Source organism: Salvelinus sp. IW2-2015, unplaced genomic scaffold (genome assembly GCF_002910315.2).
Source record: "Salvelinus sp. IW2-2015 unplaced genomic scaffold, ASM291031v2 Un_scaffold2022, whole genome shotgun sequence".
NCBI lineage: Eukaryota > Metazoa > Chordata > Actinopteri > Salmoniformes > Salmonidae > Salvelinus > Salvelinus sp. IW2-2015.
Genome location: NW_019943369.1, coordinates 122,823 through 138,422, shown reverse-complemented (window position 1 = coordinate 138,422; position 15,600 = coordinate 122,823). Strand labels below are relative to the sequence as shown.

The following is a 15,600-nucleotide window of genomic DNA, read 5'->3' as shown; positions in this document are numbered from 1 at the left end:
CTCCATTTACCAGTCTGTTATTCCAACTCCTCTATAGTCTCCATTTACCAGTCTGCTTTCCATCCCCCCCCCATAATAACCCTCCTCAAACCCCCTCTCCCCATTAATAACCCTCTCAACCCCCCCTCTCCCATAATAAACCTCCTCAACCCCCTCTCCCATAATAAACCCTCCTCAATCCCCTCTCCCCATAATAACCCTCCTCAATCCCCCTCTCCCATAATAACCTCCTCAACCCCCTCCCCCATAATAACCCTCCTCAACCCCCCCTCTCCCATATAACCCTCCTACAACCCCCCCTTCTCCCCATAATAACCCTCCTCAACCCCCCTCCCATAATAACCTCTCAACCCCCCCCTCCACATAATAACCCTCCTCAACCCCCCTCTCCCCATAACCCTTCCTCAACCCCCCTTTCTCCCCATAATAACCCTCCTCAACCCCCCTTCTCCCCACCTCCTCAACCCCCTTCTCCCATAACCCTCCTCAACCCCCCTCTCCCCATAATAACCCTCCTCAACCCCTCTCCCCATAATAACCTCCTCAACCCCCCCTCTCCCCATAATAACCCCCTCAAACCCCCCTCTCCCCATAATACCCACCTCAACCCCCTCTCCCCATAATACCCCTCACCCCCCTCTCCCATAATAACTCTCCTCTACCCCCCCTCTCCCATAATAACCCTCCTCAACCCCCCTCTCCCCATAATAACCCTCAACCCCCATAATAACCCTCCTCAACCCCCCCTCCCCATAACCTCCTCAAAATAACCCTCAACCCCCCTCTTCCCCATAAATACCCACCTACTGTTACTTCTTGGGTCACGTCCAGGTAGGAATGAATGAGAATAAGGATCATGTCGGCTCTATTCATGGTATTTCTATCTGCAATGTTTGGCTACTGAACCTGCCCCGTTAAGGCGCTCTAACGGTGTGGATTTAGCCTAGTCCAGATCTGTTTGTGCTTTTCTTCATAACCAACTACTACAGTCAATGACCATAGGAGTTGTCAAGACAGCACAAACAGATCTGGGACCAGGCTAGTGTAGTGTGTTGCTTTGGAAACGCTCGCTTGTGATCAATTAACTGTTGAAGTTAGCCCGTTGTTACGTCCTTCTGTCTGTTTTTACTTGAAGCAAGGATGGGCCCTGTTTAAACAGTGCACTATAATGGGAATGGCTCCCTATGGCCTGTTTAAACAGTGCACGGCACCCTATGGGCCCTGTTTAACAGTGCACTATAAAGGGAATGGCCCCCTATGGGCCCTGTTTAAACAGTGCACTATAAAGGGAATGGCTCCTTATGGGCCCTGTTTAAACAGTGCACTATAAAGGGAATGGCTCCCTATGGGCCCTGTTTAAACAGTGCACTATAAAGGGAATGGCTCCCTATGGGCCTGTTTAAACAGTGCACTATAAAGGAATGGCTCCCTATGGCCCTGTTTAAACAGTGCACTATAAAGGAATGGCTCCTATGGGCCTGTTTAAACAGTGCACTATAAAGGGAATGGCCCTATGGCCCTGTTAAACAGTGCACGGCACCCTATGGGCCTGTTTAAACAGTGCACAGGCACCCTATGGGCCCTGTTTAAACAGTGCACTATTAAAGGGAATGGCTCCCTATGGGCCCTGTTTAAACAGTGCACGGCTGACTGGTAAATGGAGACTAGAGGAGTTGGAATAGCAGACTGGTAAATGGAGACTATAGAGGAGTTGGAATAGCAGACTGGTAAATGGAGACTATACAGGAGTTGGAATAGCAGACTGGTAAATGGAGACTATAGAGGAGTTGGAATAGCAGACTGGTAAATGGAGACTATAGAGGAGTTGGAATAGCAGACGGGTAAATGGAGACTATAGAGGGAAAGGGGGATACCTAGTTAATAGGACAACTGAATTGTGGGTTGTAAGGCGTAAATGAAGTTAGGATATGTACGGCACTGTTGGTGTGTGTTGGGGGGGAGAGAACAGCATATGGTGGACAATGCAGGCAGTATTTAGTTGCGGACGTTAAAGTAGAAACCTCTTTCCAGTCCATTCGTCTGGCAACACAGCAGCAACCCTCCTTACTTTCTGTCCAAAAGGCATCAAACATATCCAATAACMATCACCATGTTCTAGGATTTTACATAGCAGCTGCAGAAAAATCATTGACAAAAACAAAACGAAAAATCTAGGATTTTGCTGGTAGCTTAGCTGTCATTTCCCAATCTCATGTTCTGTGGTAACAGGCTCTGGCTCTGTTCCTATCTGGACATATACTGCATCTCCGCCTCTTCCTCTTTCCTCTGCGGCTGTCCCGCCACCCTTTCTTCCTCATCCTCTTCCTCACCCCCCTCTTCCTCGTGGGCGCCGGACATCTGAACTTTGACCCATCCGTCGGTGGCGAGGCCATGTTTCTTCTGGTGTCGTTTGTAGTTGTCCCAGTGTCCCGTGGTGTATCCACACTGTTGGCACTTATAAGGCTTCTCGCCCGTGTGTCTCAGCATGTGTCTCTTCAGATTCATACTCTGGTTACAGCTGTAGCTACACACTGCGCACTGGAACGGCTTGGCGCCTGAGTGGACCCGCTGGTGGCGTTTTAAGTTAGCCAGGTTCCCGCAGGCGTAGTCACACAGGTGGCACTTGTACGGCTTCTCGCCCGTGTGCACGCGGTGGTGGCGTTTCAGGTTGTCGAAGTGGGCGGAGGCGTAGTCGCACTGAGGGCACTTGTACGGCTTCTCTCCGCTGTGCGTCTTCATGTGTCGCGCCAGGTGGTTGGGGTAGTGGGTGAGGAAGGGACAGGCGCTGCAGGTGTAGACCTTATCCCCACGCTCCCCGGGGCTGTTGGGGCCAGATGACTCCTTGGTCAGCATGTCCAGGGTGCATTTGGCACAGATCTGCGCAGTGGAGCCATCCTCATCCTCCAGGGGGATACCACAGAGACGACAGGTAAAGGGGAAGAGCAGAGGAAGGAGAGTGTCTCTGTGTGTGTCCTCTGACTTCACTCCCACCACAGCTCTGACTCCAGGCCCAGACCTAGTCCCAGTCAAACACCTTCCTAAAGTCCCAGCCCCGACCCTAGCCCCAAGTCCAGGCCCCTCAATAAGTCTTGGGGGCTGTTGCTCCAGTGGCGGGGGTAACCTTTGTCTGCTGTAGCGTGGCAGGTAGTCTCTGTTGTGGAGGTTTAGATCAGACCTCATCACTTCTGAAATCAGAGCAGAGGTGGGCCAAATTAGTCATCACACACACACAGGGTTTTTGTTTATTTTTACATTGTAGAATAATAGTGAAGACATCAAAATTATGAAATAACACACATGGAATCATGTCGTAACCAAAAAAAAGTGTTAAACAAAATTACAATATATTTGAGATTCTTCAAAGTAGCCACCCTTTGCCTCGATGACAGCTTTGCATTCTCTCAACCAGCTAAATGAGGTAGTCACCTGGAATGCATTTTAATTAACAGGTGTGCCTTGTTAAAAGTACATTTGTTGAATTTCTTTCCTTCTGATTGGCTCAAACGCATTAAGTTGTGTTGTGACAAGGTAGGGTTGGTATACAGATCATAGCCCTATTTGGTAAAAGACCAAGTCCATATTATGGCAAGAACAGCTCAAACAAGCAAAGAGAAACAACAGTCCATCATTACTTTAAGACATGAAGGTCAGTCAATGCGGAAGACTAAGAACTTTGAACGTTTCTTCAAGTGCAGTCGCAAAAACCATCAAGTGCTATGATGAAACTGGCTCTCATGAGGACCGGTATAAGAAAGGATGACCCAGAGTTACCTCTGCTGCAGAGGACAAGTACATTAAAGTGTCTAATTTGAGAAACAGACGCCTCACAAGTCCTCAACTGGCAGCTTCATTAAAGAATAGTACCTCCGCAAAACACAGTACTCAAACGTCCAACAGGTGAATTGCACGAGCGCGGACTCCGAGATAAACTGCGACTATCAGGGCAGGAGTATGCAAAGAAAAGCATATATCTCAGACTGCAATAAAAAAATAAGATTAAGATAGGGCAAAAGAACACAGACACTGGACGAGGAACTCTGCCTAGGAGCCAGCATCCCGGAGTCGCCTCTTCACTGTTGACGTTGAGACTGGTGTTTTGCGGTACTATTTAATGAAGCTGCCAGTTGAGGACTTGTGTGAGGCCTCTGTTTCTCAAACTAGACACTAATGTACTTGTCCTCTTGCTCAGTTGTGCACCGGGGCTCTCCCACTTCCTCTTTATTATTCTGGGTGTATGAGACAGTTTGTGCCTGTCTGTGAAGGGAGTAGTACACGGCGTTGTATGAGATCTTCAGTTTTGGCAATTTCTCGCATGAACAGCCTTCATTTTCAGAAAAGAATAGACTGACGTTTCAGAAGAAGGTTCTTTGTTTCTGGCCATTTTGAGCCTGTAATCGAACCCACCACAAATGTCTGATGCTCCAGATACTCAAACTAGTCTATAAGAAGGACAGTTTTATTGCTTCTTTAAATCAGGACAACAGGTTTCAGCTGTGCAACATAATTGCAAAACGGTTTTCTAGTGATCAATTAGCCTTTTAAAATGATAAACTGGATTAGCTAACACAACGTGCCATTGAAACACAGGAGTGGATGGTTGCTGATAAATGGTCCTCTGTACCCCTATGTAGATATTCATTTTTTTTATCTCAGCCTGTTTCCAGGCTACAATAGTCATCTTACACCGATTTCTGATCAATTGATGTTATTATATTTAAATGGACCAAAATCATTTGCTTTTTCTTCTAAGTGAGACCCCAAAACCTTTTGAACGGTAGTGTGTATGTATGTAAATATACATGAAACACATCTTTAAAGTATTCCAAATGGTGTAACTGAAGTACTGATACAGGCCTAACTCTTTAGTTAACATTTTCATGAGCTGGACATGAAAAGATCCCAGAAATGTTCAACACAAACAAAAAGCTTATTTCTCTCAAATGTTGTGCACACATTTGTTTACATCCCTGTTAGTGAGCCTTTCCCAAGATACTATATAATAATATCCATACCATTGACAGGTGTGGCATATCAAGAAGATGATTAACTTCTTATGGCTGGGGGCAGTATTGAGAGCTAGTGATGAATAAGTGTGCTCCAGAGTAACTGCCTGCTTCTCAGGCCTAGTTCTGCTAATATATGCATAGTATTAGTAGAATTTGGATATAGAAAAACACTCTGAAGTTTCTAAAATGTTTTGAATGATGTGTCTGTGAGATAACAGAACTCTATATTGGCAGGCAAAAACCAACCAGGAAGTGGGACATCTGAGGTTAAGTTTTTTCACCTCATCGTACCTATGAGATATAACAGATGTGGATATATTGGTCCATATTGCACTTCCTAAGGCTTCCACTCAGATGTCAACAGTCTTTAGAACCTTGTTTGATGTCTTCTACTGTGAAGGAGGGGGGAATGAGGGCTCTTGAGTCAGGGCTCTGGCAGAGTGCCATGAGCTGACCATGCGCGTTCACGTGATAGATACGACTGGGTTCCATCGCATTTCTACAGACAAAGGAATTCTCCGGTTGGAACATTATTGAAGATTTATGTTAAAAAACATCCTAAAGATTGATTCTATACATCGTTTGACATGTTTCTACGAACTGTAATATGAACGCCGGCGAACAAAAAGGAGGTATTGTGGACATAAATGATTAGACTGTGATCAAAATAGGAACAAATCAAACATTTATTGTTGAACTGGGATTCCTGGGAGTGCATTCTGATGAAGATCATCAAAGGTAAGTGAATATTTATAATGCTATTCTGACATCTGTTGACTCCACAACATGGCGGATCTTTATGGCTTGTTTGGGCTCTGAGCGCTGTACTCAGATTATTGCATGGTGTGCTTTTTCCGTAAAGTTTTTTTGAAATCTGACACCGCGGTTGCATTAAGGAGAAGTTTATCTAAAGTTCCATGTATAACACTTGTATCTTTTAGCAATGTTTATTATGAGTATTTCTGTAAATTGATGTGGCTCTCTGCAAAATCACCGGATGTTTGAGGCAAAAAATTACTGAACAAAACACGCCAATGTCAACTGAGATTTTTGGATATAAATATTAACTTTATCGAACAAAACATACATGTATTGTGTAACAAAGTCCTATGAGTGTCATCTGATGAAGATCATCAAAGGTTAGTGATTCATTTTATCTCTTTATGCTTTTTGTGACTCCTTTCTTTAGCTGGAAAAATGGCTGTGTTTTTCTGTGAATAGGTGCTGACCTAACATAATGATATGTTGTGCTTTCGTCGTAAAGCCTTTTTGAAATCGGACACTGTGGTGGGATTAACAACAATTTTTATCTTTAAAATGGTGTGAAATACTTGTATGTCTGAGGAATTTTAATTATGAGATTTCTGTTGTTTTGAATTTGGCGCCCTGCACTTTCACTGGCTGTTGTCATATCGATCCCGTTAACGGGATCCCAGCCATAAGAAGTTAAACAGCATGATCATTGAACCTTGTGCTGGGGACAATAAAAGCCCACTGTAAAATGTGCAGTTTTGGCATAATACCACAGATGTCTCAAGTTGAGGCAGTGTGCAATTGTCATACTAATTGCAGGAATGCCCGCTAGAGAATTGAATGTTCTTTTCTCTACCATAAGCCGCCTCCAACGTCGTTTTAGAGGATTTGGCAGTACGTCCAACCGGCCTCAGAACCACGTGTAACCACGCCAGCTTCTTCACCTGCGGGATTGTTTGAGACCAGCCACCTGGACAGCTGATGAAACTGTGGGTTTGCACAACCAAAGAATTTCTGCACAAACTGTCAGAAACCGTCTCAGGGAGGCTCCTCTATGTGCTCGTTCTCCTCACCAGGGTTTTGACCTGACTGCAGTTCAGCTTCGTAACCGACTTCAATGGGCAAATGCTCACCTTCGATGGCCACTGGCATGCTGGAACAGTCTGCTCTTGATGGATGAATCCACGTTTCAACTGTACCGGGCAGATGGCAGACAGCGAGTACGTCGTCGTGTGGGCGAGGGGTTTGCTGATGTTAGCGTTGTGAAAAGACTGCCCCATTGTGGGGTTATGGTATGAGCAGCAGGCATAAAGCTACGGACAACGAACACAATTGCATTTTATCGATGGCAATTTGATTGCACAGAGATACCGTGACGAGATCCTGGAGGCCCATTGTCGTGCCTTTCATCTGCCGCCATCACCTCATGTTTCAGCATGATAATGCACGGCCCCATAATGCACGGCCCCATGTCGCAAGGACCTGTACACACTTCCTGGAAGCTGAAAATGTCCCAGTTCTTCCATGGCCTCTATACTCACCAGACATGTCACCCATTGAGCATGTTTGGGATGCTCTGGATCGACATGTACGAAAGCCTGTTCCAGTTCCCGCCAAAATCCAACAACTTTGCAGAGTCATTGAAGAGGAGTGGGACAACATTCCACAATCAACAGCCTGATCAACTCTGTGAAGATGTGTCCCTGCATGAGGCAAATGGTGGTCACACCAGATACTGACTGGTTCTCTGATCCATAGTAGAGGTCGACCGATTAATCGGAATGGCCGATTTCAAATTTTCGTAACAATCGGAAATCTGTATTTTTGGGCGCCGATTTTTATTTATTAATTAAAAAAAAAAWWTTTTTTACACCTTTATTTTATCTTTATTTATCTAGGCAAGTCAGTTAAGAACACATTCTTATTTTCAATGACGGCCTAGGAAAAACGAGGCAGAACGACAGATTCTTTACCTTGTCAGCTCGGGGGATCCAATCTTGCATTGATTACATTGCACTCCACGAGGAGCCTGCCTGTTAGCGAATGCAGTAAGCTAAGGTAAGTTGCTAGCTAGCATTAAATTTATCTTATAAAAAACAATCAATCAATGACTGTCATTGCTCCAATGTGTACTTAACCATCAATGCCTTTCTTAAAATCAATACACAAGTATATATTTTTAAACCTGCATATTTAGCTAAAAGAAATCCAGGTTAGCAGGCAATATTAACCAGGTGAAATTGTGTCATTTCTCTTGCGTTCATTGCACGCAGAGTCAGGGCATATGCAACAGTTTGGGCCGCCTGGCTCTTTGCGAACTAATTTGCCAGAACTTTACATAATTATGACAACATTGAAGGTTGTGCAATGAAACAGGAATATTAGACTCATGGATGCCACCCGTTAGATAAAATACGGAACGGATAAACGTTTTGTTTTCGAGGTGATAGTTTCCGGATTAGTGAAAGGTATATGGTTTAGAGAGAAATAGTCGACGCGTTTATAATTCCTGTTAATAAATGTCTTCCATAGAGAAATGTCTTGATCTACTTCAAATAAGGTCTGTGTTTCGTGCAGGCTTAAACCGCCTCAACGTTTTGATACCCGTGTAAATCTCACTAGATAAGGTAACGTTTGTTCAACATATTTTCATAAATCCACTCCACAATTTTTTTTTATCTTCGCTTATATTTAGCCAATATTGATCAGTTACCTTGTCCTATGATATCTACACAGTTATAAAATTTGCACGGTGATGTAAGCCTACACGAAACACAGACCTTATTTTAAGTGAATCTAAAAATATCCTATGGAATAAATGAAGAACCGCTTTTCAGATTTTGCTAGGTGTCATGGGAATTATGACTCTCACTTTGGTTGTCAATTCTTACCATGCCCATTATTAAAATAGGATTTCCTGCATATAGAAATTAAAGTTTTTGTTTTCAACATTCATCACAGGTAACTTAAACTCATTTTTATTCAAACAGTTGAGAGTATTTGTCTCCTAAGCAGACTCTTCAGTATCATTGTCACTTCAGAGCTGTGTGCGTGTGTGTATATATGTATTATATTAAGTTAAAATAAGTGTTCATTGTTCATTCAGTATTGTTGCAATTGTCATTATTACAAAAATGTGTGTGTGTGTATGATATATATATTTAAAAAACAAATTTAAAAAATAAATAAATCGGTATCGGCTTTTTTTGTCCTCCAATAATCGGTATCGGCATTGAAAAATCATAATCGGCCGACCTCTAATCCATAGCCCTACTTTTTATCTGTATCTGTGACCAATAGATGCATATCTGTATTCCCAGTCGTGTGAAATCCATAGATTGGGGCCTAATGAGTTCATTTCAATTGACTGATTTCCTTATATAAACTGTAACTCAGTGAAATCCTTTAAACTGTTGCGTTTCTATTTTTTCTGTGTAATTGAAAAATACCTTCAGCTGAAGCACTGTGCTCCTCCTTCCTCTTAAGACCATGCCTACTAGCAGGAGGACCAATAGGAGGAGGGCCAACAGCAGGAGGGCCAACGGCAGAGGGATCAGGTCTGACTGCTTCCTGTCCCGCCCCCTGTCCCGGCTGTCCAGCCACATGCATCCTCTGATGCCTCTTCAGGTTGCCTAGGGAACTGCAGGCGAAGGAGCAGCGGTCACACCTGTATGGTTTCTCCCCGGTGTGAATCCTCAGGTGTCTCTGCAGGTTGACCAGCTGGGCTGAGGCGTAGGTACACAGGGGACAGTGGTACGGCTTCTCCCCGTTGTGAGTCTTCATGTGCCTCTTGACGTGATTGGCATAGCGTGAGGAGAACCCACACAACTGGCAGGAGTGGAGCTTGGAGTTGGGACCGTCGTCACCCATTATGGAGTTGTCGTCCGTTACGTCCCCTCCTTCCTCGCTATCGTCCGCTTGTGACCGCGAACCGGAGCGAAAGCCACCGAACGAGCCGCTGAATTCCCCTCCTCCTCCTCCTCCTCCTTTGCAGCAACGGTGGCAGTAGGGTCCCACCAGATCCAGGCCGCAGCCCCGGCAGGACAGGTAGGGGGGGAAGGGGGGCTCGAGGTCGGGCTGGGAGGTTGGATCATCCTCCTGGTCCCTGCAGCTCTCGGTGGCGGTGCAGGGCTCATCTGCGTCACTCTCCATACTGAGACGGCTGAAGGCACAACTCTCTTCCTCATCCCCCAGAGGGTACACAGAGAAGCCGATCTCAGCCGCTACAGAGTCTGAAAGGCAGATAAAAAGCTGTTATGATGAATCCTTACAGTCAAAGGGTTAAATAAACGATCAATAGACACGTTACAGACTGAGAACCCATCTACACAACAGGAGAGGAGACATGTTACAGACTGAGAACCCATCTACACAACAGGAGAGGAGACATGTTACAGACTGAGAACCCATCTACACAACAGGAGAGGAGAGACATGTTACAGACTGAGAACCCATCTACACAACAGGAGAGGAGAGACATGTTACAGACTGAGAACCCATCTACACAACAGGAGAGACATAAATGTAGTGGGTACAGTAATGCTAGTGGGGTACAGTAATGGTAGGGTAATATGGTGTGGGTACAGGGAGGTAGTGGGGTACCAGTAATGTAGTGGGGTACAGTAATGGTAGTGGGGTACAGTGAGTGTAAGGGGTACAAGTAATGTAGTGGGGTACAGTAATGGTAGTGGGGTACAGTGAGGTAGTGGGGTTAACAGTAATGGTAGTGGGGTACAGTAGGGTAGTGCGGGTACAGTAAGGGTAGTGGGGTACAGTAATGGTAGTGGGTACAGTGAGGTTAGTGGGGTTTCATAATGGAGGGGGTACAGTATGGTAGTGGGGTACAGTGAGGTGGAGGGGTACAGTAAATGGTAGTGGGGTACAGTAATGGTAGTGGGGTACAGTGAGGTAGTGGGGTACAGTGAGGTAGTGGGTACAGTGAGGTAGTGGGCTACAGTGTTGAGGTACAGGAGGTAGTGAGGTAGTGAGGTAACAGTGAGGTAGGGGGGTAACAGAATGTAGTGGAGACAGTAAGGTAGTGGGTACGGTGGAGGTAGTGGGGGTACAGTGAGGTAGTGGGGTACAGTGAGGTAGTGGTACAGTGAAGTGTGGGTACAGTGAGGTAGTGAGGTACAGTGAGGTATAGTGGGGTTAAGTAAGCGTTAGTGGGGTACAGTAAGCGTAGTGGGGTACAGTGAGGGTAGTGGTCAGGTAGGTTACAGGGTAGTGGGGTACAGTGAGGTAGTGGGTGTAACGTGAGGTGGAAGTGGGGTAGGCGTACAGTGAGGAGTAGTGGGCGGTTACAGTCAATGTAGTGGTACAGTAATGGTAGTGGGTACAGTAATGGTTAGTGGGGTGCAAGAGTGGGGTAGTGGGTACGTGGGTACAGTGGTACGGAGTAGTGGGTACAGTGAGTACAGTGAAGGTAAGTGAGGGTACAGTGAGGTAGTGAGGTTACAGTTGAGGTAGGGGGTACAGTAATGTAGTGAGGTACAGAATGGTAGTGGGTACAGTGAGGTAGTGGGTACAGTGAGGTAGTTGGGGGTACAGTGAGGTAGTGGGTACAGTGAGGTAGTGAGGTACAGTGAGGTAGGTGGGGTCACATAAGCGTAGTGGGGTACAGTAAGCGTAGTGGGGTACAGTAAGCGTAGTGGGGACAGTGAGGGTAGTGGGGTACAGTAAGGGTAGTGGGTACAGTTAAGGGTAGTGGGGTACAGTGAGGTAGTGGGGTACAGTGAGGTAGTGGGGTACAGTGAGGTATGGGTACAGTAATGGTAGTGGGGTACAGTAAGGGTAGTGGGGTACAGTAAGGTAGTGGGGTACAGTAAGGTAGTGGGGTACAGTTAAGGTAGTGGGGTACAGTGAGGTAGTGGGGTACAGTAATGGTAGTGGGGTACAGTAAGGGTAGTAGGGTAGAGTAAGGGTAGTGGGGTACAGTAATGGTAGTGGGGTACAGTGAGGTAGTGGGTACGTAAATGGTAGTGGGTACAGGAGTAAGTGGGTACAGTAAGGTAGTGGGGTACAGTAAGGTAGTGGGTTACAGTAATGGTAGTGGGTACAGTAATGGTAGTGGGGTACAGTAATGGTAGTGGGTACAGTAATGTAGTGGGGTAACAGTGAGGTAGTGGGGTACAGTAAATGGTACGTGGTGGTACAGTGAGGTAGTGGGGTACAGTGAGGTAGTGGGTACAGTGGAGGTAGTGGGTACAGTAAGGGTAGGGGGTACAGTGGAGGTAGTGGGGTACAGTAATTGGTAGTGGGGTACAGTGAGGTAGTGGGGTACAGTGAGGTAGTGAGGTACGTAGGTAGTGGGTACAGTGAGGTAGTGGGGTACAGCACCGTTGAGACCCAAAACGTTGCTTGCAGCTGCATTGGGAATTTTTTTATTTGACAGTTTAAAAATTATCCATTTGTCACTAGATGCCTAATACGGGGCACTGTTTTGAAGCCACCTTGCCTCCATCTTGTGGGGCGGCAGGTAGCCTAGTGGTTAGAGCATTGACTAGTAACGAAAGGTTGCAAGATCGAATCCCCAAGCTGACAAGGTACAAATCTGTTGTTCTGCCCCTGAACAAGGCAGTTAACCCACTGTTCTTAGCCGTCATTGTAAATAAGAATTTGTTCTTAACTGACTTGCCTAGTTAAATAAATAAAGGTACATTATCTTGGCTCTCCCACACCATTGTGTTGAAGCCACTGTGCCCATCTTGGCTCTCCTCACCATGTTTTGAAGCCACCGTGCCTCCATTCTTGGCTCTCCTCCACATGTGTTGTAGCCACCGTGCTCCATCTTGGCTCTCCCCTCACCTTGGTTGTAGCCACGTTGCCCCCATCTTGGCTCTCCCCCACATTGGTGTTGAAGTCACCATGCCTCCATCTTGGCTCTCCTCACCACTGTGTTGAGCCACTGTGCCTCCATCTTTGGCCCCTCCCTCACCATTGTGTTTAAGTCACCATGCCTCCATCTTGGCTCTCCCCCACATTGTGTTGAAGTCACCATGCCTCCATCTTGGCTCTCCTCACCATTGTGGTTGAAGCCACTGTGCCTCCATCTTGGCTCTCCTCACCATTGTGTTGTAGCCACCGTGCCCATCTGGCTCTCCCTCACCATTGTTTGTAGCCACTGTGCCTCCATCTTGGCTCTCCCTCGCCATTGTGTTGAAGCCACCGTGCCTCCATCTTGGCTCTCCCTCACCATTGTGTTGAAAGCCACTTGTGCCTCCATCTTGGTCTCTCCCTCACCATTGTGTTGAAGCACTGTGCCTCCATCTTGGCTCTCCCTCACCATTGTGTTGAAGCCACTGTGCTCCATCTTGGCTCTTCCCTCACCATTGGTTGTAAGCCACTGTGCTCTCCATCTTGGCTCTCCCTCACGCAGTTGTTGTAGCCAACTGTGCCTCGCATCTTGGCTCTCCCCTCACCATATGTGTTGAAAGCCACCGTGCCTCCATCTGGCTCTCCCTCACCATTGTGTTGAAAGCCAACTGTTCCCCATTCTTGGCCCTCCTCACCATTGTGTTGTAGCCACCGTGCCTCCACTTGGCTCTCCCTCACCATTGTGTTGTAACCACTGTGCCTCCATTTGGCTCTCCCTCACCATTGTGTCTGTAGCCACTGAGGCCTCCATCTTGGCTCTCCTCACCATCTGTGTTGTAGCCACTTGTGCCTCCATCTTGGCTCTACTCAACCAGTGTAAAAAAGATTTAGGAAGATATTAAAATGAATTTTTTGTCTACATTTTGTTTATTGCCGCATTTTATTCTATTACAGAAACATTATGTGAGCTAAACTTTTCCTTAAAAGTATCATTTTATAGATTACTAATGCTACGTCCACTACAATCTTATAATTTTTTAAAAAAAAAAATAATGTTTGTCATTTAATTGAAACACTGCATAGTTCCGATGCCAGGACTGCTCCACTGGGGAGGCAACATGGGTCGAACGCTTCGATTCCAAAGCCTTCTTGGCCAAAACATAGCTCATCAATCCAGGGTTCATATCCATCATTGGTTACATCCCTAATAGGAAAAAAAAGAGGGATGTAGATGCCTACTGGAGAAACTTTTATTTTGTAGTTGCTTTTAAATTTTTTAAATTATTTTATAAATATTAATTAACACTGTTGTTCGAGCTAGCTTATTTGTGTAGGTAGCTATCAAGAAACACAATGATAAATAGTAACTTGTTGACTTAACTCTAGACATGCCTCCTTCAAGTGTTTTAGTACAGTCTGTAATCCTCAGACTTACCTACCTGTCGCCCCTTACTGTGGAGACTCGTCGTTCTTGTCTCCCGTTCCCACCTCCTCTCCTGTTGTGTAGATGGGTTTCTCAGTTGTAACATGTCTCTCCTCTCCTGTTTGTGTAGATGGGTTCTCAGTCCTGTAACATGTCTCTCCTCTCCTGTTGTGTAGATGGGTTCTCAGTCTGTAACATGTCTCTCCTGTTGTGTAGATGGGTTCTCAGTCTGTAACATGTCTCTCCTGTTGTGTAGATGGGTTCTCAGTCTGTAACATGTCTCTCCTCTCCTGTTGTGTAGATGGGTTCTCAGTCTGTAACATGTCTCTCCTCTGTTGTGTAGATGGGTTTCGTCTAGTAAACATGTCTCTCCTCTCCTGTTGTGTAGATGGGTTCTCAGTATGTAACATGTCTCCTCTCCTGTTGTGTAGATGGGTTCTCAGTCTGTAAAAGTCTCTCCTCTCTGTTTGTAGATGGGTTTCAGTATGTAACATGTCTCTCCTCTCCTGTTTGTGTAGATGGGTTCTCAGTCTGTAACATGTCTCTCCTGTGTGTAAGATGGGTTCTCAGTCTGTAACATGGTCTCTCCTCTCCTGTTGTGTAGATGGGTTCTCAGTATGTAACATGTCTCTCCTCCGTTGTGTTAGATGGGTTCTCAGTCTGTAACATGTCTCTCCTCTCCTGTTGTGTAGATGGGTTCTCAGTAGTAACATGTCTCTCCTCTCCTGTTGTGTAGATGGGTTCTCCAGTATGTAACATGTCTCTCCTGTTGTGTAGATGGGTTCTCAGTCTGTAACATGTCTCTCCTCTCTGTTGTGTAGATGGTCTCAGTTGTAACATGTTCTCCTGTTGTGTAGTGGGTTCTCAGTCTGTAACATGTCCTCTCTCTCCTGTTGTGTAGAGGTTCTCAGTAGTAACATGTACTCATCCTCTACCTGTGGTGTTATCTCACCCAACGGAGGAGCAGAGGTTCTACAACAGGAGAGGAGAACAATGTTTCAGTACTGGACCATTACCACAACGGAGAGGAGAGACCATGTACAACAGACTGAGAACCCATCTACACAAACAGGAGAGAAACATGTTACTACGCTGGATACTCTCTACAAACACAGGAGAGAGAAGAACATGTTACAGACTGAGAACCCATCTACACATACAGGAGAGGAACCATGTTACATCTGAGAACCCATCTAACAACAGGAAGAGACATGTTTAATGACTGAAGAACCACTACCAACATGGAAGGAGGACTGTTACAGGACTGAGAACCTCATCTCCAACAGGAGGAGACATGTACATGACTCGAGAACTCGCCATTCTACACAACAGAGAGGAGGACGTGACTGATCACACAGGAGAGAATGGCGATGGAGACCTTAACACAGGAGAGGAGAGACATGTTACAACTGAGAACCCATCTACACAACAGGAGAGAGAGACATGTTGACCTCTGAGAAACCATCTACCACACAGGAGAGGAGAGACAGTTACCATACTTGAGAACCCATCTACACAACAGGAGAGGAGACATGTTACAGACTGGATCCATCTACAACACAGGAGGGAGAGACATGTTACACGAGAACCCATCTACAGACA

At 45.8% G+C, this 15,600-nt stretch overlaps 1 protein-coding gene across 1 annotated transcript in view; it reads right to left on the bottom strand.

Moving 5' to 3' along the window:
• Nucleotides 1–1,651: 1,651 nt before the first annotated feature.
• The window catches only part of LOC112072749 (zinc finger protein 513), a 37,004-nt gene continuing 23,055 nt past the window's right edge, over nt 1,652–15,600 (bottom strand). The window contains exons 4-5 of the mRNA XM_024140136.2: nt 9,209–9,991; nt 1,652–3,185 (exon numbers count right to left, since the gene is read on the bottom strand). Of these exons, the coding sequence (XP_023995904.1) occupies nt 2,245–3,185; nt 9,209–9,991 (1,724 nt within the window). The 3' untranslated portion in view covers nt 1,652–2,244. The remainder of the gene's footprint in view (nt 3,186–9,208; nt 9,992–15,600) is intronic.